The sequence below is a fragment of the Filicampus tigris genome, chromosome 19 (assembly GCF_054856515.1).
Source record: "Filicampus tigris isolate MCC_2025a chromosome 19, RoL_Ftig_1.0, whole genome shotgun sequence".
Lineage (NCBI taxonomy): Eukaryota > Metazoa > Chordata > Actinopteri > Syngnathiformes > Syngnathidae > Filicampus > Filicampus tigris.
In genome coordinates, this window is record NC_141235.1 from 4,084,104 (window position 1) to 4,106,842 (window position 22,739).

The 22,739-nt window shown below is 45.9% G+C and overlaps 4 protein-coding genes across 9 annotated transcripts in view; 2 read left to right on the forward strand and 2 right to left on the reverse strand.

Annotated features, from left to right (window-relative positions):
* The first annotated feature begins 292 nt into the window (after nt 1-292).
* LOC147128960 (tectonic-3-like) lies at nt 293-6,117 on the forward strand. Of its 2 annotated transcripts, none has more exons than XM_086017612.1 (14): nt 293-918; nt 1,121-1,235; nt 1,309-1,406; nt 2,221-2,336; nt 2,463-2,571; nt 2,709-2,821; nt 2,904-2,942; nt 3,055-3,129; nt 3,696-3,815; nt 3,886-3,984; nt 4,078-4,181; nt 4,305-4,452; nt 4,588-4,722; nt 5,567-6,117. In XM_086017612.1, the coding sequence occupies exons 1-14, from the start codon at nt 504-506 to the stop codon at nt 5,660-5,662; spliced, it is 1,782 nt and encodes a 593-aa protein (XP_085873738.1). In that variant the 5' UTR covers nt 293-503; the 3' UTR covers nt 5,663-6,117. The 2 variants fall into 2 exon arrangements, with proteins under 2 accessions (XP_085873738.1, XP_085873739.1); XM_086017613.1 differs by having other exon boundaries at nt 2,224-2,336.
* Nucleotides 5,835-12,432, reverse strand: mto1 (mitochondrial tRNA translation optimization 1). 3 transcript variants are annotated; one of them, XM_086017610.1, is made up of 13 exons: nt 12,147-12,432; nt 10,035-10,237; nt 9,738-9,937; nt 9,547-9,664; nt 9,170-9,468; nt 8,986-9,098; nt 8,620-8,810; nt 8,406-8,536; nt 7,531-7,735; nt 7,158-7,329; nt 6,955-7,064; nt 6,622-6,779; nt 5,835-6,017 (listed from the first exon to the last, which is right to left on the reverse strand). In XM_086017610.1, the coding sequence occupies exons 2-13, from the start codon at nt 10,222-10,224 to the stop codon at nt 5,904-5,906; spliced, it is 2,001 nt and encodes a 666-aa protein (XP_085873736.1). In that variant the 5' UTR covers nt 10,225-10,237; nt 12,147-12,432; the 3' UTR covers nt 5,835-5,903. The 3 variants fall into 3 exon arrangements, with proteins under 3 accessions (XP_085873736.1, XP_085873737.1, XP_085873735.1); XM_086017611.1 differs by lacking the exon at nt 12,147-12,432 and adding an exon at nt 10,623-11,084 and having other exon boundaries at nt 9,170-9,465; XM_086017609.1 differs by lacking the exon at nt 12,147-12,432 and adding an exon at nt 10,623-11,069.
* atxn2l (ataxin 2-like) lies at nt 11,507-21,634 on the forward strand. 2 transcript variants are annotated; one of them, XM_086017599.1, is made up of 23 exons: nt 11,507-12,300; nt 13,279-13,318; nt 13,679-13,735; nt 13,827-13,898; nt 14,205-14,361; nt 14,663-14,784; nt 15,030-15,121; nt 15,318-15,554; nt 15,651-16,093; nt 17,116-17,202; nt 17,301-17,414; nt 17,550-17,630; nt 17,719-17,780; nt 17,954-18,282; nt 18,370-18,439; nt 18,532-18,666; nt 18,782-18,845; nt 18,949-19,130; nt 19,201-19,342; nt 19,469-19,578; nt 19,898-20,077; nt 20,158-20,329; nt 20,923-21,634. In XM_086017599.1, the coding sequence occupies exons 1-23, from the start codon at nt 12,182-12,184 to the stop codon at nt 20,970-20,972; spliced, it is 3,117 nt and encodes a 1,038-aa protein (XP_085873725.1). In that variant the 5' UTR covers nt 11,507-12,181; the 3' UTR covers nt 20,973-21,634. The 2 variants fall into 2 exon arrangements, with proteins under 2 accessions (XP_085873725.1, XP_085873726.1); XM_086017600.1 differs by lacking the exon at nt 11,507-12,300 and adding an exon at nt 12,387-12,697.
* The window catches only part of adprh (ADP-ribosylarginine hydrolase), a 43,472-nt gene continuing 42,357 nt past the window's right edge, over nt 21,625-22,739 (reverse strand). Inside the window, exons 14-15 of one of the 2 annotated variants that reach the window (XR_015082771.1) lie at nt 21,992-22,568; nt 21,625-21,882 (exon numbers count right to left, since the gene is read on the reverse strand). Coding sequence is in view for 1 of the 2 variants with exons in the window: in XM_086017608.1 (XP_085873734.1) it covers nt 22,420-22,568 (149 nt within the window). In the remaining variant the exon portion in view is untranslated. Of the gene's footprint in view, nt 22,569-22,739 lie in introns of both variants that reach the window. The other variant, XM_086017608.1, reaches the window with a different exon arrangement.

Genomic DNA, 22,739 nt, shown 5'->3' on the forward strand with positions numbered 1-22,739 from the left:
TGTGTGCCAAAGTTTGTTTTCATTGTGCCAAGTTAAGTTGCTTATTTTTATATAAACAAAAAAATGGATTTGTATTAAATATAATTGATCTCTAAGTTTAAAAAGATATGCTGAAAAGGGATATTATTTTTAAAAAATCGAATCCATTTTTTGTTTGATTGCATAAAAGGAAACAAATGTGCTTGCTTCTAGTGGTATTTTTGCACAAGTATGAAACGCATGGGAAAGTCTTGCCTTTCTTTTATGGGATTTACGGTAATGTCTCCCCCAACACGCAGTCAGTAACCGGAAGTTGAATGATTCAACTTCCTTGGTAACAAGAAGCCCGTCGCAACCGCTCGTCTAGCAAGTTTATCTAGCTCGCTTAATATTTTATTAACATTTTTGATTTGGCCTTGGTTCACAGTGACGTTATGTTGAAGAATAAACGTAAGATGTCTCAAGATGCAAAATGAATAGCCAACTATAAACGTTGGCTATTTATTTGGTTGATTTGTGAGGAGATGAACAACCGTAAGTGGAGCCGTCTACGTCTCGCCTTCGTCCTGCTCTCGGTTGGTTGCTTGGCACAAACGCGAGCACAAACGGACGCAACGCCGACTGATGGGCAACCTGTGGACTTAGCGACCCCCTCTCCAGCCGCCACCGACGGCGTGAACTCCACCAGTCTCTCCATTGGCATCACAGGGTCGATAAATGATACAGTCGCCACCACGGAGTCGATAAATGATAGAGTCGCTATCACAGAATCGATAAATGATACAGTCTCCATCACAGAATCGATAAATGATACAGTCGCCATCACAGAGTCGATAAATGATACAGTCGCCACCACAGAGCCAATAAATGATACAGTCGTCACCCCTGGGACTCCTGAAGACACAGCTGCTAGTGCCCCAAATGTGGCGGCCCCCAAGGGTAATTTACAGCACCAAAACCTATTCTCTTTTTTAAAAAAAAAATGTGTATGTATGTAATTGTTATGTGTAGATTCTCAGTCATTATAATTGATCAAGCTTTGTCATTACATGTTACAAGTAAAAGGCAACAAAATGCAGCTCTGTCAATGCCAGGCTTGGAAAGTCTGATACTGAATATCTAAAGCAGAGTTATTGTACAGCGTGTGCCTGCGATTTCACTCCTGGTGTTTGCGACATCGGCTGCTGTTGTGACATTGCGGACTGTGGTGTTGCTGACCTGAGTACCATCTTCACGGGATGTCATCAGAAAGCCAAGTAAGAATGTGTCATTAGTGCATGTTTGGCAGTGTTTGAATGGCAACATTTATTATTGGTGTGTATTTTACAGGTTAGGAGACTGCATTGACAAATGGCTGATGTTCCGCGCCAATGTGGATTCTTCTTTAGTCACTGTGACCGAATCTTTGTTTTGTGTTCAATCAGCAGGTAAATGGTTGTGAATATATTCCAACAAAACAATTTACAGTGGTGCCTTGAGATAAATGTTGATTTTTTTTTTCCCTTTCTAAGTTAAAACAATTGTATCTCAAGTCATTATTCCCGATTGAAATGAATTAAAATGCCGTTAATTCGTTGCAGCCACCCCAAAAAATAAAAAGTATAATATAATGTATAAAAACACGATAAATAGCACCTTATAATGTGCTTTATAATAACATGCAGTGATGGCCTAATTAAATAGAATGTAAAGAATTAAATGGTTGCTGCCCCAGTTTTTGCTTCAGTGCAACGAACATTGTGCTGTTCCTCTGGTGTGCCTTGGCCATTTTGGGCAGCATAATACAGACAAAGATATAGATGGGGATGATCTCTCAGTAAACTGAAGTAATATCAGTCATTCTTTGCAGAGGATAAAGAACGTATGCCTGTGGGTGTTGTATTTTCTGTCTACATTAGATTACGGTGGCCTGGATGACTCAGAATCAACACATACATAAAGAAAAGAATTCTAGCAAGCACATTTATCTTTTGTTATTGAGACAGTAACTTAAAAATAACGTTCGCAATTATGCTATTAATATCAATTACATACCATGCAGATGATTATACATTTGACACGCAGGTTTCTCAAAGTGTGGTACATGGGCTCCCTCTAGTGATTAATGAAAGAATCTTTGCCTTAGTACAGTTGATTAACTTGATTTCACTTTTCAAGTTCAAAGTGCAAACTACCCACTCAGTTGCATCACAAGGAGACGAGCAGGACTGTTTTAACGTTGATTTAATTTTTCCCTTCCAGCAGTTGATCATTTCGAGGTCCCCGCTGCTCCTCTTCAACTTCCAGCTATCGGGGACTCGTATCACTTCGCAGCACCGCAACCAATCAGCGTCGGCCACAGCAGGCATTTTTATCGGGTAACAGAAACACATTTGTGACGTTTGCCGATATCTCCCACAGGCTTTGTATGCGGCGACTCAAAACCAGGTGCGTGACTCCCATTTGTTCTTCCTGTGTTTGTGATGATGAAATCCACCTTCTAGGCTGATGACGTCATCCAGACGTACTTCGGCAGTTCATCCGTGCGAGGTCTCCTCCGTCAGCCGTCTCCAGGAGTCGCCGGGGCATTCTGTCTTAATCGCAATCCCGCACGTAAGATGATGCAATCGTTAGTTGTAAAAAAACTCCACTGGATATACAGTGACCTTGTTTTCATTTTTCATATATCGCACCTTTCATTGCCTCTCCAGCCAGCCGCAACACTTCTAAGTGTTTTGCTCTTCTTGCAGGCTTCTTAAGATCAGAGTCTCGATCCTGTACTCGCGTGGTAACCCCTCAGTCGTGCACCAAAGACCCAAATCTCAGTGCGCTCTCCTACTTTTCGGACCTGAGTCTGATTAAAGTAAGCAAGTCTGCTCAAGTGTTCCCCAAAATGTCATTGAAATATCTGTTCTCTTACATCAACACAAATGTTGTTATTGCAGAGTCCAAAACCTGCAGAAGAAAACGTGTCCGGCCATTTGGTGAGAACACATTTGCCGCCGTTTCTTGCCGGTTTAAAAGACGGCGTCAGTGTCAAGAAGAATTGACTGTCCAATTAAGTAAGATGCTGAGCTTTTTTTTTTTTGCCCCTAGATCCCCATCTCCCCGCTTTCTGATTGGCCTGCACCAAGTGAGCGAAATAACCTTTGTGTTAATGTGACAAAAGAGGTGAGAGGCTTTCTTTTTGGTTCTCAAATGACGAGTTGAAGCGCAAAAGGCGAGGAGTTCCATTTCGCCCGAAATAGAGCCGCGCCAGACTGCCGCCGTGGCAACGGTCAATGTTGCGTTTCCAAACCCCGCCACGACAAACAACTCCGACGGAACAGCTCAGCAACAGAAACTACAATCACGGGCCCGTACCGTACAAACCTCGCCACATAATAGGCCACGTTTGAGATTACATAGTTGCAATAAACTCACCTGACATCAAGTCTTATTCACAAAGTATAATTTATCACTTCAGTGTAATTTTATCGCTGTGAAAAATTTTGGAATTTTTTCAGTAGTCTTTCATTTTTCACCCCAAATCAGCCTCTGAATTACTTGATTGACATGAATTTAGACTACCCACCTTAAAAAAAAAAACCATGAGGTTTAAACTTCACTGACTCAATTTGCAAAGAACTGAGATGTCTCCTTTTTGTGTTTCAACTCAAGTACTCCGCTCCCTATATTTTTGTTGTTACATTGCAGCTATGTGTCAATCCCTCCCATCTGTCTGGATGCTTTTGCAGGTGCACTTTGTCATTGTGTACACAGACAGAGGAGAGCTGGCAAGTGCGACGGTGAATGTCATTTTAGCTGACGTGAAGATGAACCAGTTGTTTCAACAAGTGCACTCAGTCCAATTCAAGGTGCTCACAGCTACAGGTGTTACCGCAAAACACAGATTATTATATTGCTTTCCCTTTTTTTTTTTTCTAGCTGGGGACACCTCGCCCGTCTCCAATGCCAGCAATTCCCTCAGTTGGACTGCGGGTGGGCTCGAGTGTCCTTGGTGGCTTTCACGGAGACGTGAAACCCGTATCCTGAACCGTGCCGTGAACCTCCCTCAGAACCGATTACATTGCGTCGTTTTGCCACTCACGCGCCCTCAGTTCCTTGACAGCGTGCCAGGTGACCATAATGGGGGCGTCGCAAGATGGCGAGTGCTCCTCTGACCCCTCCACACGGGCCAACGTCCTCTTCACGTACAACGCAATCACAGGCTGCACATTTAGGTGAGGCCGCGCAGTGAAAATAATGGTCTTGTAAATTTAACAGCGCACAGAGAAGAGTGCCGCGAAGCAGCGAACCTCTCAAATGGCGTGGCAGGGTCTTTGAATGTATTTGTGCGTTCCAAGTTCTCCTTCCAGGGACTGCGCCGAGCTGCGTTCCAACATTGGCGGGATCTTGCAAGGAGACGCTATTCCCGAGAGGATTGCCATGAGCTCGGGCTCCCAACCGGACTGGACCCGAGTCCTCAAGCAGGAGTGTCCCGTCAGCTCCGAGGTAGCAATCACGTGTTGAAATTGGATTAACTACCGGGATTATCTGAAGCCTAACCTGTGACTTGTCACATTTGAGTGTCATCTTTTCTGAAGTTCAGCACTATAATCTTGACGATCTAATGTTTTTCCCTCTTAGGAAACATGTGACTCAGGTTGTACCCTCCCACACTTGCTGATTGTGCAAGTGCTGTGGGCACGTATGGGCCTCCTAGACCTACCTCAGAGTTACATCCTGGGTGTTAAATATCTTTTCCGGTGTCAAAAGTTTCAGGTAGGCCAGTCCTTTTTTTTTTTTTTTTTTTTTTTCTCCCCCCTTCATTCTAGACTAGGGTGGCAGAATTTGGGGAGTGTTTACATTTGGAATGAAAAGGAATTGACAAAACTGAGAGTTGGGTACGAAAAGTAAACTGAACTGTCGTTCATATTTTAGCATATTATCGTAATGACCTCGCATATGGGCAAGGAGAGTTCTCCATTTTGCTTGGACGTCCGCTTTTGACAAAGCAAAAGGTGTGTGTGGGCCATTTTGCTGAATTGTTGTACCTAACAAATGTAGAGAATATTTCTTTTTTTTTTCCATCTCTAAATTTGATAATACACATACTGAATTACTCAAATTATGTATTGACCCATGCAGGCAACTGCATTATTTTTTTCCGCCAATTTTATTCAACTCAAACACCTCGCTTGAGCCACAAGAGTGAATTTTCAGCATAGCATTATCATATACATTAAATATAGCTTTTATGTTAATAGCATGTTGGTGACGTATGGCATTACAGTAGTTCGACAAAAATAATTATTTTAAATAATATATCAATGTATTAATACGGAATATTGCAAATGTTTCAGAGATTGTAATGTCTGCATAATACAACAGAGACATGACTAAAATGCACATTTTTTGTTTTGTTTTAAATAAACTCAAAAGTATAATTGTAATAAGGAGTAGCACAAATATTTAAAAAAAAAATATATGTCTGTCTTCAATGTGATGCTTCCAGTAAATGAGCCCCAACTGCCATGGAAAATGTCCAATTAGGAATATTTCCAAAATTCTCCATCTTAACTTGCAATAGGCTATTTGAAAATAACCCACCCCTTGTGTCTTGCAGTGTCCTCTGTCGTCAACCATCAGGCTAACCACCGAGGTCGCGTTCGCCGACATGACGGTTTACCGCAAACCGGTGCTGGAGTTGGGGTCGCCTTGACTGACGCGCTTTGATGTCGTCTTCACCGGCGGCACCGCAGACCTGGACGGACTCACTCTGAATGCAGTTAAGGTCGCTTAGAGTTGAGCGCTGTTCACGCTCTGGATCGTTAACAGGATTAGAATTCTTTAGGAACTCTTTAGGACAAGAGAAATTCTACACAAACACTGGCTGACAGGAGACTTCTTTATTGGAAGGTTAGACATGTCGTCAACGGTAACTTATTTTTGTACATTTTTAGTCAGGTTAGTTCCTGTGCATTTTTTTTCTCCTTCGTCCCCGAGCGCCGCACGTAGTTGAGAAGGTGGACAATTGCAGCCGGCGTTATTCCTTGCAAACGTGTAGCGGCACCCAGCTGAGGGACACAATCATCTTATTTCAAAGGATGCCACAACCGGTTGACAAAAATGGAGTCAGTTGCTCTTCCTCCTCAAAATAAAAATGGTTACGTTCAACGTGTGCTTGTCGCGGATGTTGTTGCAAAGCTGCTTGGTGGTAAATAAAAATTGGCGATTCAAAGAGCGTACTTATAAAGAAAAAAAAAAAAAAAGGTGGTTTTAGCGGTACTTTGATTCACAAGTTTAATTTGTTACATGATTGCGCTTCCTAATGAATTGAATGGAAATTCCATTTATTTGTTCCAGGCCCCGCATGAAAACAACAAAGGAAATTTTGTAACGTGCTCGTAATAAGAAAAATAGTTACTTACTCTTCTTCAGGTTTTTTTCGCCACAAATGCTAATAATTTATTTATTAAATAATTGACATCTTCTCATCACTCACTTTCTTAGGAATCACAGTTTTAAAAAAAAAAAGATGGCTGCTAGAGGTTGTGACGTTCACTGACATCATTTAGTGGTAGAAGTTCAACCCAAAAAATAAATACATCTGCAATCTCGTGCTGCCGCAGTAGGTAAAGTAAAAGTATTATAGTGGGGCGTTTCTTATTTTGGACTCACCGTGCTAGGCCGTACTCTGTCCAAAATCTCCCGAACCTCCTGTGACAGAGATGCGGGCAGGGCCAAATAGTCCAAGTCCTGTGGAAGAGACATGCTCTCCTCTTTTTGAATTCTCTCAATCTCCTTCTGCTGGAGGACGCAGTGAGGCCTGTACACCGCTACAAGGCACACATCCGCAGAAGACGAACGTCATGCTCCGCGACGGTGTTATCTTAAAAGAGCTTTCCATCATTTTTATAAAAGATCTATGCCGAGGCGCTTGTGGGTGGCACAAAGCCGTCGACTGCCATTTAACTTGAACTGAAAACAATATCGTCAATAGTTATGCAGCACCTTCTATCTTGAGCCTTTGCGAGAATTCCGCGTAGGGTGAAAGGCATTCTGGGAAGACGGAGGCCAACATCTCAAAGGTCGCGTCGTTGTACTGCAGCATTTCCAAGCCACTAAAAGAGAAACGGGAATGACTTCAAACGAAAAGAGAGGAGGAACGCGCGCGGGGGTTACCGCGCGTCCAGTCCCGACGGTTCGGAACTTGCGTCGGATTGGCGGCCTTCGTCTCGCTGATGCGCACGCGAGGCAGCTTAAGTCTCCATGCTGAGGCGGACATGGAGACATCCTCGAGAGCGGCAAGCGCATCCCGGAGACGGTCTCGGACCCGCGCAGTCTGCCGGTAGCGGCGGGATGACACGCACCCCACCTCGTCGAAGCCTGAAATGACACGCCTAACTTTTCATGTCCGCGCGGCGGAGTTGTCGGCCTTCAAAAAGAAATCTCTGAAATCTCATTTCGCAGTTTGAATCCATTCCCCCCCCCCCCCCCCCCCCCTTCCTTCCTTCACTGATAGAAAAGCAAATACAAGGTTGCTCCAATGACAGCTAATCTCCAGCGAGGCCCCGCAACGTTGTTTACCTTTCAGGGTCAGTCGCAGGTCAGCATTGTCCGGCCTCAGAGACGCCCGAAACTCCGCCCGGCTGGTGAACATGCGGTAAGGCTCCGTTACGCCTCGCGTCACGAGGTCATCAATCAAAACGCCGATGTAGCTCTCGGTCCGAGACAGCGCCACCGTGGGCGTGGAGAGCGCCGCGCGGGCTGCGTTGACCCCCGCCCACAAGCCCTGGAAGTGAAAGTGTCAGGGCCTTCTCCGCTGAAACATCGATCTTCATTTACAACGTGAAATGGTCATCTTTTCCAGCATGTTTTGGCGGCGCAGTGGGTTACTTTTATTTTATCCAATCAGATTGCAGCCTCTTCAATATGTTTCCATGCAACTATTATTTGCCCAGCGCCTTCACAATCACGAGTGCCGGCATCGACCGCATGCGCAGCGTTCAAATCTGAGTTTCTTTTTTTTCCCAAACAATCGCATTTTAGATTCTGTTCGCCTTCGCAAATCGACCGAATGGCGTCGGCATTTTTGTACTCCGCGCGCGATTGGTTCAGCTATGTTTATCCCTTTGATTGATTGGTCTTAAAACACGCACTAAGGAGTGAATTACAGGGGAGGAGGATGTCGGACATGATTAAAAAATCAATTTTCAAAGCATGCTTTTCAAGAAAATTAAGTTAATGAGGATAGATGCAGCGACATCATTGGCTAGCTTGTCAGAGCATTGTTAAATAGTATGGCTTAATATTTGTCGTAATACTTGATATAAAACGGCAATTTTTCTTTTTATATTTTTTTTCGGCGCCATAACGGATGAATGGCATTTCACTTGATATACGATTGTAAGTCCCACTTTATATCGATTTTTTTTTTTTTTTTTAATCCAAACGGCAGCTACCTGTGCAGCAGCCTCCTCGTACCCCGTGGTCCCGTTAATCTGCCCGGCAAGGAAAAGACCTTGAGTGCTTTTCACCTGCAGTGCAGGGCTCAGCTGAGTGGGGCACACAAAGTCATACTGCACGCCGTAGCCTAACACACGATAAAAACACAGACCTCAATCTCCACGTTTTGATTTGATTTTTGACGTTTTCAACATGGGTCGCAGCGCGTACCGGGTGTGTGGATTTCAGCCCTGTGCAAGGCCGGGATCTCTCTGATGAGGCGCAGCTGCTTGTCAGGGGGCATTGTCATGGAGAGACCCTGCGGGTAGACCAGGTCAGAGGTCAGCCCCTCAGGCTCCAGCCACACCTGATGCTGCCTGCCCGGAAAGCGAAGTACTCGGGACTCAATTGAGGGGCAGTACCTGAACAGAGACAAGGCCCTCTTATTCAGGAAGGGATTCTCAAATATCTCTCGAGTACATAATGTTTAGTTATCTTGTGATTTTTTTTTTTTTTTAAACCAAAACTTGCTAATTTAAACTATATAGGTAGGTAGGAATAAATCAAACATGTGCATGTTCACTAGTACGTGTGTACCTGGGGCCCTTTGTGTCCTGCTGTATGTGACAGTTGAGATGAAGACTCTCTTTCACCACTTTATCCACACCAGGAGTGGTTTTGGTCAAGTAGCATGGCAGCTGCTCCTCGGCCTGTTCAAAACTTTATTGAAAGTCGACCATAATAGGCTGCACTTGGCGTATTCACATGCGCTTGAAAGTACCTTGCAGTGAGTGCGGCTATTGAGGAAGCTGAAGGGACTCGGCTGACTATCAGGCGGGTGTAGCGTAGCCTGGTCAAAGTCCACCGAAGCCTTCACTATTCTGGGAGGGGTACCCGTCCTGAGTCGACCCATCTTCAGCCCCAGGCGCTCCCTCAGCGTGTGGGACATTCCGGCGCTGGACGGGGCGTCTCCGATCCGCCCACCCGGGGATGTGTTCTGACCCATGAAGAGGGAGCCGGACAGGAAAGTACCCGTGGTAAGAACCACAGAGTGGGCCGAAATCGGGAGGCTTGCACCTGCTGCCATCAGAAAGGGAATTTTTCATTTCTTTATTTATTTTTAAACAAAACAGCTCTTAAAGATTAAGTGCTTCCCACCTAAACGTATCCCAGTGACTCTGTGGCATCCAGGCTGTTCTGGGTTGGATTCTGTTACAAGAAGCTCCTCCACTGATCCCTCCAGCGCCGTCAGTCTGGGAGTGGACAGCAACTCGGACTACAGGCGAAAAAGATGAGTAGTAAAAATAATAAGCAGAAAGAGTGAGCTAAAAGATGACTTCTCGCTTTACCTGAATGAATTCACGGTAGCGTTGGCGGTCCAGCTGAGCCCGCGGCCCCCACACAGCGGGGCCCTTCCTGCGATTCAAGATGGAGAAATGGATGCCGGCCCAGTCTCCCGCTCGGCCGCACACGCCGTCCAAAGCGTCCACTTCCTTCACCAGGTGACCCTTCCCCACTCCGCCCAGAGAGGGGTTGCACGACAAGGCGCCTGGAAGGAACAAGATGGACGCCGCTTGGACCATGCACAGGACTTTCATTTCAAAGCTTGCTGCCAAATACTTGAAGGTCAAACCTTGTTCGCTTACCGATGGTATGAACTTTCTGTGTTACCAGGAGCGTCTGCGCGCCCACTCGGGATGCAGCCGCGGCCGCTTCGGTACCTGCGTGACCCCCGCCCACCACGATGACGTCATACTGCTGTCTAGCAAGGTGACTGGCACGTCTGATGACCAGCGAGAGGGAGCTCTCCAAGTTGGGAAGCGTCTTTCTCAACATGGACGATGCTAACCTGTGTGTGGAGGGCAAAGAATCACACTAGAATGGTCGCAGTCCAATGAAACGGACGTGCGTGTGTTTAGAGTGTGTAGTTCGCAGAGAAAACCCAAACACTAAGATCCGTACCCAAGACCTAGACGACCAGTAGACTAACCCTATGATCAAATCACATTTAATGACATTGTTTTTAACCTTAGTTTTTAAGTCAAAATGGAGTAAAACGACACATTAGGCTTATAGAGAACGAATACGTGAGTGAATGTTCACGAAAGTGGAGGAAACATTATAAATGTATTAAGTGTTCTCATGCCTTTCACCGCTGCACACTTAAAAGGACGAATGCATTGTAAGATTGCGGTTATCACAACCCCTAAAAACAACCTCCTTGTAGTACTTACAATTTCTTTAGTCAAATTCAGAGAATGGTTCTGGTTTCAGTTTTTTAAAAAGTAGTAATAAAGTCCCTGATGTAAGACAACGTTTTCCGGACATTAGGAGGCGGCCATGCTGTGTGTGGCTTACGGTCGTAATGTATGCACTAAAGACGCACACACAAATGTTTTAGCACTTTGTGTATATACCATTGTGCAAATGTGGAAATTGTTTAATCCTCTTTATTTACCACTCTTAACACAAAAAATATTACCTGAGTGTCTATAAGCTATACATTCACCCACTCACATAAAAGGAAAAGATTTGTCTACACATTTGCTACATTAATACACTTGAAACACGCAGACATAGCTAATGTGGTCAAAGCAAGATATTCCCCATCCACTGCCTTATTTGACAGAGTCAACTCCAATAATGATTCGTGGCGAATGTGTTGAGTCTTGCCCGAACATAATTAGTTTTAGCTCTTCAAAAAATCGTCTAATCTGAAAAAAAAACACTCGCACACACAGACAAGTAAGCATTTTTTTCGCTTGATATCATTACCTAACTAAGTTGTTTTTTTTGTCAGTTAACATTAGCAAAGCTATTGGAACATTTTGTTTTGATTGCGTGTAGTTTTTTTTTTAGTATGAGCGCTATGTAGGCTGATAAAAGAGAAAAATATTATCCAGATTTTTTTTCATTGTACCAAGTTCTCAAAATCGGTGTAATTTCACTGACAATATTATTTTACATTCGTACTTTTTTAACAACTTGTATTTATTGTTAGTTTTTCTAAAATAACTTGAATCAGTATTTCTACTTTTGCCGGGTTTTATTTTTCTTTTAGACAATTATCAGTTCTTTGGCCGCTTTTACGAAATCAATCAGAACAATCTGATTCAATCAGTCCTTCAGCGTGCCCCCGAGCGCAAGATCGCAGGTGCGCGCGCACGTCGAAACCGTTCCCCCTCCCCCTTTCGGACGTGTTTCCCAGTTAGCCGCGCGCGGATCGAGTCAAGTGAACCTACCGAGAGGTGGTGCTGACCGTCCGCTGCAGGTTTTCTCTACGAAACCTGAATCATTTCACTTTCGGGAGTGACTGACAAGCAACGCAAAGACCTTTTTTTTAATTGGGAGGTTTCGCTGGCACCGGAGTCAAGGTGACGCGGTTGAAGGAAAGAAAGTAAAACGCGGAGTGAAAGCGCCTGACTGCAGCTTGAGGATCAAAGCTAATGCTTAGCCACCTAGCCGTTGCTAAATAATTACACGAAAACGCGTGTCAGTTGAGCCGTCGTTTGCTTTGTCATAACCGCTGATATCACAAAGTACATGTTCGGGGAAGCATTTTGAGGGTGCACGCCACATTCGATTGAAATAGTGGGGTTTTTTGCTTGGACATTTTAGGCCACAAGCGACTGGTATTCGCTTAGCAAGATTAGCTACCATAGCCGGTACTACTGTGGTGACAGCGGCTCAACAACTAAAGATAGTTTACAACCGAGGCTACTTCGCGGCGGACGGTTAGTGTTGATTAGTTTCGATACTTTTGGTACTGTCCGAGCTCCCGTGCTTCGTAGCCATGCTGAAGCAACAGCAGCCCAGCTCCGGCGGGAGGAAAGCGTCAAATGGTACCACGGGCCCCGCCGGTATGTCTTCTCCAGTCAGCGGCAGCAGCGGCAACAGGACGCCGGCCGGGAGGTGAGTGAGCCCGGCTACACGCGTCAGGAAACTCCGGGGTGGGCCCTTTGCGACTAAGGCCTACCGGTTTTAAAGATCAGGGTGTTCAATGGGGCACGTCGCAGGCAAAGGGCTCCTCTCCTGCCCAATCCATTTCGTTTCTGTGAGATTGACAGGTGGGTTGAACCAATCGGATAGCTCGAGCGGAACAGAAAACGATTTGAAGGGGCGGGTTGAACTTTTGGGAAACCATTAAGTAGCAAATCAACATACAGGTGAAAGAAAGTTTATCTGGCCGGTCAAGACCCAGAAAGCGGACGTAGCTCGGCGGAAAACCAAATCTGTTTATTTGCAACGCTATCGTCAATGTGGCTCGTTCAACGAATCATCTTTGAAGAGATTTAATGGCTAACGCAAGGTCTGTTTTGCTCCGTTCTCGATGTTGTGGATGTGGTTGGTTTTGTTTTGGTCAGATTGGCCTCAGCCTTTGTTTTGCAACCGTGTATTTTTCTTGGCTTCGTTGCCACCTCATTGAGCAAGCCACATTTATCTGGTTGGGGTTGAACGTAAACATCGTTCTTTGTCCCCTTTTGTCGTTTATTTTACGGGCTTTTTTTGGTCGTTGTTGTTTTTGTACACGATGAGGTTAGTTTGGAATTTAAACATTAGCAAACTAGAGATATTAGCACCATTAGAAGGTCAAAGGGGGGGATTCAGAGCCTGCCATTGTCTTTGTCGAAATACAAAATAATAATAAAAAATATGCCAGGGTTTCTTTTGTTCAAATGTTTGTATTTAAAATGACTTTTATTGAAAATAGAAACAGTACATGCATGGCCTTGCATGATACATTTCTTTGTATTTAGCCAATTTTAAAAATGATTTGATAGTGTCAGCGAACTTTTTTTCCCCTTGTTTAATGTTTTATAATATATTAACATGTCGCGTTGTCACCCCTAAATAGACCATGCTTACATGTCTGTTTTTGTTCACTCACAGGAATCGAACTACTGCAAAACCGTCATTCCAGTCTTCTCCCGTGAGTATTGAGGCTCAGAACGTTTGGCTAGCAAACATAAAAAATTAAAATAATCTGAATAAAAGAGCAGCGAAGATCTAAACGTTGACTCTTTCTTAGCTGCATGAGCAATTGTGTCTCTGCAAGATTCTGTTGCTTTCCAGTCACCCAGCTAAAGTAGCAGCCTCCTTTCACCTCACTTCACCTGATATGATTAAGGTGGTTTGAGATTATATGGGCGCTGGCCTTTTTCTGTTGGTGAAAACAGGGTAAAGCCCGAGTCCCAAGCAAATAGATACAGATCCCATCTTGTCAGGACAGCTTGTTTGGAATGTGTTGCTGGAGTCTTGATGGATACTTTGTGTCTTGTCCCTTGTGCAGGTTTTTGAGGGTGTGTACAACAATGCTCGAATGCTTCATTTCCTCACAGCTGTTGTGGTGAGTTTTCGTTGCCGATTATCCATCCTCTTCCAGGGAAGTGTTGGCAGGTTCCTTGATAATTTTAATTTCCAAATCTTATCTTTTTCAGGGTTCCACTTGCGATATAAGGGTGAAAAATGGGAGTATGTTTGAAGGCATCTTCAAGACGCTTAGTTCACGGGTAAGGCTGCTACTTCTCTCTACATTAATTTTACTTGTCACATGCATGGAAAGGATCTATGTGAGCCATACTGCAGTGCTAACTTGATTTGTGATTTTAATTGGTTCGCTGACCAAAATCAAATCCATTTTCCCTATTGAAATGAATTCAAATGCCATTAGACCCACATCTACTTAACGCAATGATTCAGAAGTTCAATGGAACATTAAGAAAAAAAAAAGTGCAATTCTGAACAATCACACCCTAGGCCTACAATGAATCAACTTCCATGCAGTATAAATTTATTCACTGCCCAAATGTTCTTAGTGTGAGTTGGCCGTGGACGCTGTGCACAAACGAGAGGAGGAGGGCTCAACATCGGCTCCGCCGCGGAGGGAAGACATCACGGACACCATGATCTTCAGCCCTTCGGATCTGGTTACGATGATATGCAAAGACGTAGACCTCAACTATGCCACCAGAGGTGCACACTCCAGTGATTTTTTTTTATTTTTTATTTTATTTTTTCTCTTTTTCTATTTTTCTTCCCCCCCTTTTTTTTTTTTCAAAGCTACTGTTGTATTTGATTCACGGTCAATGGTTTACTAATCTCTGTGTAAACAATGATGAATGAAAGTGCACAGGGCAACTAAAGATTATTTTACCAACAGTGAGTTTGCAGTGTGTTGGTTTACAAAAATGGTTTACCAAATGAGCCATAAAAGACTAGGATTAAAAGCAATTTGCTATTGGTTGTTTTAATATTACATTACCTTGATTTGCAGATACCTTCACCGACACCGCCATCAGCTCCACGCGCGTCAACGGAGAACATAAAGAGAAGGTGTTGCAGAGATGGGAGGGCGGAGATAGCAACGGCGAGAGTTATAATCTGGATGCGGATGCAGTAAGTTCCTCGCAGTCTTTCATTTACAACATGAGCCTTTTAGCGCCAAATGTTGTAGGTTGATTACGCCACTGCACTTCTTTCCCCCCCCAAAATATTTTTCATAGCACTGCAATTGACAATTACTTTTGTACTTTGTTATAAAACAAGTTTGTTTCCCTATAGCCCTTTAAACATGTCATTTCAGTCTTTCTATAAACAGTGTTTTGATTTTTGTTGAATACAATTTGTTGTCCCCCCCGTAGTCCAATGGCTGGGATGCCAACGAGATGTTCCGCTACAATGAAGTGAAATATGGAGTCACGTCAACATATGATTCCAGCCTTTCGATGTATACGTAAGTTTTGATTGGAGTCTTTGCGTCAACCTTGCGAACACCGAGAAATCTTTTAATTGAGTAACTCACACATTTCCTTGTGTTTCTGTGAAGAAGCGCGTTGACCAATGGTAAAAACTATTGTCATATGTTGTGACGTGCATTTTCAAGAGGGAATAAGTAGAAATGAAAACTGGTCCCCCCCCCTCCCACTCAGCGTGCCACTGGAGAGAGGCACCTCCGAAGTGTATCGACAGCGGGAGGCCCGCGCCGCTCGCCTGGCCAACGAGATCGAGTCCAGCCCGCAGTACCGCCACCGTGTCGGCCTGGAGAACGACGAGGGTAAAAGCGAGGAGGACAAGTACAGCGCCGTGGTGCGCGACGGCACCGATCGGGACAGGGGCCACGAGAGCCCCCGTGAACGTGAAAGGGGCCGAGATAGCCCCGGGGCCAGGTGGGATCCACGTTCACAGTGGCGTCTGCACGCCGCAGTCAAACTAATCGAGTGGAGGTTTTACTGACAGTTGGACTGTTGTATTTTGTTGTTCAGGGAGGCCAAGTACATTCCTTTACCTCAGCGGCAAAGGGAGATGAACCGGGATCGAGCCGAGAGAGGTCCCGGCGGTCCCCCGCCTCACAGTCGTCTTAGCGGGGGTTATCGCTCCACCCCTCCGTCCTCCTCTTCCTCGTCTCCCAGACCCATGGCGGGCGGCCCCCAAACCGGTGTCTCCCCATCGGAGCGAAGCAGCCCCCTGTCGGGCCGAGGCGGGGCCTACGTTGCCCACCACCCCCAAGGAAGCCCCAGTCCGGGGCCCGGCTCTGGTCCTGGCAGTCCGTACACACCCGCTTCCCCGGGGGCGGCGCCCACCTCGGCAGCCTCCCTCTCTGCAGCCCCTTCCCCGACCAGCCCACCTGCCCCCCATGGATACTCAGTCCCACATTCCCACTCCCTACCACACTCCCTGTCAGAGGCTGGCAGACCTGTTAATGGAGGTAAAGCTCCGTTTTTGTCAATTAGGTCTTGTTTTTATCTTGGGCCCACAAAAGAACACAAGGGATGTCACAATATTGGCAATAATCGTGAAAACGCAATACTAAAATTGACACGATATCGTTGTCATAATGTTGTGATATTAATGGAAGCAAAGCTGTTGAAAAGCCCAAGTTGTTTTCCATTTGTGCATTTTCAGCACACTCTGGTGGTTCGTTTATTAGTGCAGTTTAATTTGACGCACGTTTTTTGCCACCAATGTTGAACCCGTTCAGGCCAGGAGCGCATAACCGCGTTTCTACCACTAGATATCGTGACATCTCTTAAGAACACACACATTATTGTGGTAGTGCTTGAAGTTGTTTTTTTTCCAATCTGTATTAATTTTGAGCAACACTAATTTTGAGCTTTTTCTTTACAGCAATGGAAAAATTGTTAAAATACCCCGAAAATCCAGTGTTTTTCATTTTTGGGGTATCTTAATATTCCCACCCCACAAGTTGTATATTATAATTTTAGGTTTTTTTTTTTTTTTTTAAACCATTACATCAAAGCTTCCTGTTAAAGGTGATGAGACAAATAGTTCAGGATTTAGGGGCGGCCACAGCATTGCATCCCACTAGAGTATTTCCACCCGCGCACTGAGCAGCAGCCAAATTCCATATGCACGTTCCGATCCAAAACAAGCATTCTGCTGTAAACTGACATGTTCCGATCAACTTTTACATAAGGATCTTTGTGATACGTCCACACGACCAGACCTTGACATGTCTATGCCACGTTTTTGCATGTGTAAATTGTCTTTATCAAGGGGGGCATTGGTGTGGGAAATGTTACTGTTTTAGTCGTAAACACTTTCTTTGTCTTCAAAAAAAAAAAAGCTCTGTGGAAAACTCGTTTATTATATTAAGCAGTCATATTAGCTGCGTGTGTCGCAACTCCCCCGACTTTTTCAACACTTTCCACGCCAGATCTGGGCACGTTGCTCATTCAATTGAAAACAAATGGGAATTTGTCTTTTCAGTTGCTGCCAGGACTTCTCCCAAAGCTCAAAGACCTCCACAGTCGAGCAGAACAGTGCGCACTCCAAACACACATGCTCAGTCCACCGGTACCGCCTCCTCCCTTAATAATACTTCAGCTGCTCAACAATGTAAATATAGTTTTCCTGCGTTTTGTATACTGATGAGTTGGACTCTGTCCTTGCAGCCACTCGCTCGCCGAAATCAGGCTCTTCCCAGGACACGCCTTATTTGGACACGTCGTCTATCTCCTTGCCTGCGCAGAAGACGTCGGGCCCCGCCCCTCTCTTCCCCGTGGACGGTACAGTCGACACTTCTACCTTCTCTTCACTTTGCCGAATAGAAAATTGGAAATTAAAGTTCATCCGCCAAATTGAGTCGGTCAACTCTCCCGATGAAGCGGCATGACTCATCACTTTGTCGTTTGTCTTGCCAGTGAATGAGATCCTTTGCGCCGCTGCAAAAGAACGCTCGGCCGAGAGCCCCGGCGGCACGGAGGAAAGCAAGAGCAGCAAAGGTGAGAACGTGACGCGATGACATTAAGCCGGAACACCACGACTCGTTTCCTAAAACCATGTTTTCATTACCGGCTGTTTCCCTGCTAGCGCCTTCAGTTCAACAAAGGTCGCAAATCGAGGAGCTACGGAAGTTTGGCAAAGAATTCAGGGTGAGCGTTTGCTTCCTTTTCAGTGAAATTGTCCTTTTGTACTCTGAGGACGCTTCATGACAATTATTTGGCGTAAAGATTTGTGCCTGATGAACGTTTTTCATAGATTTTTATCCTCCAAATCTGATGTGACGATACTTTGATTAAATGCGGCCCTTTGGTTTTCCGTCCAGCTCCAGCCGAGCGGAGGCAGCTCCAGCTGTCCCAGCTCGCCCGCAGCGGCGACGCCTCCTGCGGTCGGTGACGTCGCGCAGGCCGGCGCCGCCAAACCTTCGCCGTCAGACTCTCACGCGCCTTCCGAAGCCAAACTTCAGCCCGCGGCGCCCAGCCCGTCCCACCCTCAGCCGTCGCCGCTCCCGTCCGATGAAGCCTCCAAGGAGGCGGGCACGCCAGGTGCCCCCAACTCTGTTGCCGCGGGAGCTGTTTCGGACAGGCATTCACCAGCTGCCCCTCAGCCGGCCAGGACCCCGGGAAGTGAGGAGGGCACGGAGGGTGTGGCAGAGTAAGTTAAAAAAAAAAAAAAAAAGTAACAATGGATTTTGTTACTGTGATGGGAACCATTTTAATACCTTTTCTTGTCTTTGTCTAGCCAAGTGAAGAAATCCACCTTAAACCCCAACGCTAAAGAATTCAATCCAATCAAACCTCAGATGCCTATGGTGAGCTTTTACCTCCTCAAGTAAATGTAATGTAATAAGCGGTTTTATTCCAAGTAGCACATTTCTTTCTAACCCATCGCCTTGCTGCACAGACAAAACCCAACACGGCGCCCACCCCGCCTCGGCCCACCCCTCCAAGCCCGGTGGTCATTCAGCACCCAGGCGGGCAGGGTCCACTCTACAACGCCCCCTATCTGTCCTATGTGTCGCAGATTCACTCTGTACAGGTACACAAGCAGAAACCGTCCCATAAATAACAATTCCTGATTGTATTGTTAGACTTATTTTTTTTTTTCTTCCCCTTTTCCTTTAAATCCTTGATTTTTTTTTTTCTTTTTCCAGACCCCGCAAATGTACCAGTACACTATGTCTGCGGTCGGCCAGGGAAAGTACCCCAGGACCAAAGGTAATGCACGAGAAACCTCTTCTACGTAGAAGTTCAATCGCAAACGTATGGCGACCTCTCTATGCCCTCAATTAAAACACGCGGGCGGCCCGTGGCATTTCAGGCTCTGTGGTGGCGCCGCGCTCAGACCACGGCGCCTCGGCGCCCCCCATGCTGCAAGCAGCTGCGACAGCCGCCGGCGCCCCCCTGGTTGCGTCCCCTTACCCTCAGTCCTACCTTCAGTACAACCCGCAGCAGTATGGCCAGCAGCAGGTCATCCAGGCCATGTCACCCTACCCCGGACAGGTAGGAAAGGCCACTTAAGTGCTCATGTCTCCCCTCGATAGTTCAAATAATGTCCTTACGTCTCTTACAGCCTATGTACTCCATGCTGCAAGGGGGGGCTAGGATGATAGGGCAAGGCGGGGGTCCTCACCCACAAGCCCTCGGACCTCCGGGAGGCCCGCAGTTCCAGACACAGGGGGACGGGCCACAGGGACCTCAGCAGGGCATCTATGGTGAGCAACAAAGTGTCTTTATGCAGTTTAGATACCAAGCAGTGAAATTTAGCGGCATTTTGTATCAATTGTCCTTGAACCTGGCAAGCAGCAATCGTGTGGCCTCTGTCTTTTTTTTCTCTGCAGCTCCACAGTCCTTCTCCCACCACTCAGGGGCAGTACATCAGCCGCAGCCATCCAGTACCCCGACGGGCAACCAGCCTCCACCCCAACATGCTGCGCCCAGCCCCGGACAGGTGAGACCACCCCGAAGACTATGCAGAAGTTACCATAAAGATTCTCTGCAATGTAATACTTTTTTTTTTTTTTTTTTATTACACAAAAGCAAATGAATAGACACATCTTGGCCTAATAGCACAAATGGCCAAGTCATTTTTCAGTGTTTGTGGAAAACACGCAACAAATGAAAAAACAAAAGGCCAGTTGCCTCGATTCAACCTAAAACGACACAGACATAAAAAAAAAAAGGAAACACAATTTGTAGCCATTGTGTTTTGTCATGGTAGCAAAGTGAAAAATGACTTACATATATGATGCTATGATGTTTGCTTCCAGAACGCCCAATCAGGCCCACAGCCCCAATCCTTGTACCACTCAGGCCCACTGTCAGCACCGACCCCGCCCAACATGCCGCCTGGCCACACGTCCCCACAGGGCTCCTACCCCATTCAGGGCTACAGCATCCACGGCCACCAGGGCATCCCGCCCACGTACCCCCTGGGACAGTTGGCGCAGGTAGGAAACCATCTTCGTACCTCTCAAGTCCCTTTCCCTGTGTCACAATCTGAATTTGTCACGCCTCTTGTCTCGGTCAGGCCCATGTACAAGGAGCCATGTCAGGCCCGCACCACTCGGGGAGCCACGGTCAGCCCCAGTTAGTGATGCTGCAGCCTCCGCCGCAGCAGGGGCCCGGCTCGGTGCCCCAACACCCGCAGCACGGACCGCAGCAAGGGACGCACCAACACTTTTACATCGGGCATCCGCAAGGTAGGAACGACACAGTGAACCGCCGCCGACTTGAAAGTCAAATGTCCTGAACGAGATGGTGCCAAAGCACTACTTTTCAATTAGGCTTTTGGCACCATCTTGTGGCATCTATAAATAATTATAAACCTTTTCGGGGAAGTCAATTACACTCGGGTTTTTTTTGCCATTTGTGGTAGTGCTCAATCCCCATCACCCAAAAAATAGCTGAAAAACCGTTTTGTAATGCTCTTGAGATGCCATACTGATAGGAAAGTAGTAATTGGCGTCAAGAGATTTGTCCTGACAGAGATTGACATCCTTGTAAATCAGGAGGAGCTAAATTTAGTCTGCCTTGTCAGTGGAAGTTATGGAACATATTTGCCACATGTAGATGCACACTTCCAGGTGATTACAAAAAAAAAATCTGACATTCATTTTTAAGGGTCTAGTAAGATGAGTTCAAAATTATATGAATGTATTTTGCTTAGTTGGTGATACATTTACAATTTAAACTATCAGTATCGGGTGCGATAAATATTTTCACTATTCCAGGAGTTACTATCGTTTGGCCTGTTCACTGAAATCCACACTTTCTTCTTCTTCTTTGTTGACAGCAATGCAGGTTCAGACACACCCGGCCTCCTTCCATCCACCTGGAAACTAAACTTCTCTCTTCTGAAAATCTTCCTGGGATTGAGTGCCGACTGTCCCCGCGGCCTGCCGGATGACGATTCGACTGAACGTCCAAAAACAAGACTGACAGCAAAGCGCAGCGCGGCGGCGGGGAAGGACAAAGTCTCATGGCACCTTCTTGTTTTACTTCTTCTTCTGCTGTTACTGTTCATTGGCCCCAGAAGTGAAGGAGTGTTTTTTTTTTTTTTTTTTTTTAATGCATACGGAAGAAGCTGGTAAGACGATGACGAGCGCGGCATCGAACCTGCATTCAAATCCTGCACTCCTCTTCAACTTCTTCCTTTGGTTCAGAGAGGCAGGAGGCACCTTGCTCGCTCGGACCAGTCAGAGGACGAATGGTTTCACGTTCCAGCAAAGTGTTTTTGGCCTCCTCGGGTGTGTTGGCACACACACACAAAAAAAAAACAAACGGAATTAATACTTATTGCATGACAGGAGGCATTTGAAGAGGACGGGATTTTTAACAAATCATTTCTTTTAACTCGCCCCGGTTGTTTAAAAAAATAAATAAAATAAACCTCTGACCGTTCTTCTCTTCTTTAGGTAAATAAAATATTTAAAAAAAATGGACAAGACAAAAAAAACCTTTAAAAACAAAATGACCCAAAAATAAAGTTTTCAACTTAACTAGAACATGTGGTGCAATTTTATTCTATCTTTAGTTGCATAGGCTCAGTCACATTGAAGCACATTCATTCGAAAGCTTACTAATCAATTGTTGCATTTATGTATTCCATATAGCTTGAGGTCCATGTACTACTAGCATGCTCTGCGGCGTCGCTAGTAAAACATCAGCGCACTAGCAGAACTGATTTAATGGTAATGTTTTGTCCAATACAGTTTGACACTAGTCCAACAACTACGTCACTAGTGAGGCTAAACTGCACTAGTTGACATATGTGTGCTACTAGTACGACCAGTGACAAACGAAATTTGATGTTACTAGTAGTACACATTTGTCAACTAGTGCAGTTTTGCCTCACTAGTAACCTGCAGTTGTGACACCAAGGCCCTTAAGATGATTATCAAATGAAAACTGCACTTACTAGTAGCATTTTTTTTTCCACTACTGTGTGACATTTCTGCACATTAGTAGGACAACTACAAGAGGGTTTTGTTTTTTTAGTACGCTGAACTGTTTTGTGATGTACTTATAGTACATGGACCTTATATCGTTTGCAGAGTTATTTAAAACAGCCACTAGGGGGAGCCCTCTTGATACAGCAGCAGCCACGCTGTAGTAACATCATATGACAGCCGACGTCCTTGTTGCGGCGACTCTGCGGGTCAGTAGGACACGCTGTCCCCTCGGGGCGAGTGCGACACTAAACATGCGACAGCTCAGCTAATTCAGCTCGTCCTCTCCCGCGTCAACATGTCCGCGCGTGGCCTACTTTCCCCTCGCCGAGCGCCCGCGGTCAGTACGCCAGCGAGTAGAGCAGCTCGCCGCTCCGCTCCAGTCGCTGGCGGTACTCCAGGCTGCCGTAGTTGCCCTCGGGGACGCCCCGGGTGCCGTGGAGGAGACCCCAACAGCAGCAAGCGATCACGGCTGTGCTATCGCTGTCGCCTGGACACAAGGGAAAAGAAATGATCGTCACGCACAGTTTATCTAGTATCATTTGGGTGAAGCTGGAGCCTGTCTCAGGTGACGATGGGTCGCCCCGGACTGGTCTACAGCCGATCGCAGGGCGCATTTTGGCATTTTAAGGGCATGTATAGACAAAAGACTGGTCGCAAG

What these genes read in the sequence shown, in the direction of transcription:
- LOC147128960 (XM_086017612.1), top strand. Translation starts at nt 504, where the DNA reads ATGAACAACCGTAAGTGGAGCCGTCTACGTCTCGCCTTCGTCCTGCTC. An exon ending in AAAACGTGTCCGGCCATTTG is followed by an intron (nt 2,943 to 3,054) that starts GTGAGAACACAT and finishes TTTTGCCCCTAG; the next exon opens with ATCCCCATCTCCCCGCTTTC. An exon ending in TCCGGTGTCAAAAGTTTCAG is followed by an intron (nt 4,723 to 5,566) that starts GTAGGCCAGTCC and finishes TGTGTCTTGCAG; the next exon opens with TGTCCTCTGTCGTCAACCAT.
- mto1 (XM_086017610.1), bottom strand. Translation starts at nt 10,224, where the DNA reads ATGTTGAGAAAGACGCTTCCCAACTTGGAGAGCTCCCTCTCGCTGGTC. An exon ending in AGTCACTGGGATACGTTTAG is followed by an intron (nt 9,469 to 9,546) that starts GTGGGAAGCACT and finishes TTCTGATGGCAG; the next exon opens with CAGGTGCAAGCCTCCCGATT. An exon ending in ACAGAGTACGGCCTAGCACG is followed by an intron (nt 6,018 to 6,621) that starts GTGAGTCCAAAA and finishes TGTGTCCCTCAG; the next exon opens with CTGGGTGCCGCTACACGTTT.
- atxn2l (XM_086017599.1), top strand. Translation starts at nt 12,182, where the DNA reads ATGCTGAAGCAACAGCAGCCCAGCTCCGGCGGGAGGAAAGCGTCAAAT. An exon ending in GGAAAGCAAGAGCAGCAAAG is followed by an intron (nt 17,631 to 17,718) that starts GTGAGAACGTGA and finishes TTTCCCTGCTAG; the next exon opens with CGCCTTCAGTTCAACAAAGG. An exon ending in GGCACGGAGGGTGTGGCAGA is followed by an intron (nt 18,283 to 18,369) that starts GTAAGTTAAAAA and finishes GTCTTTGTCTAG; the next exon opens with CCAAGTGAAGAAATCCACCT.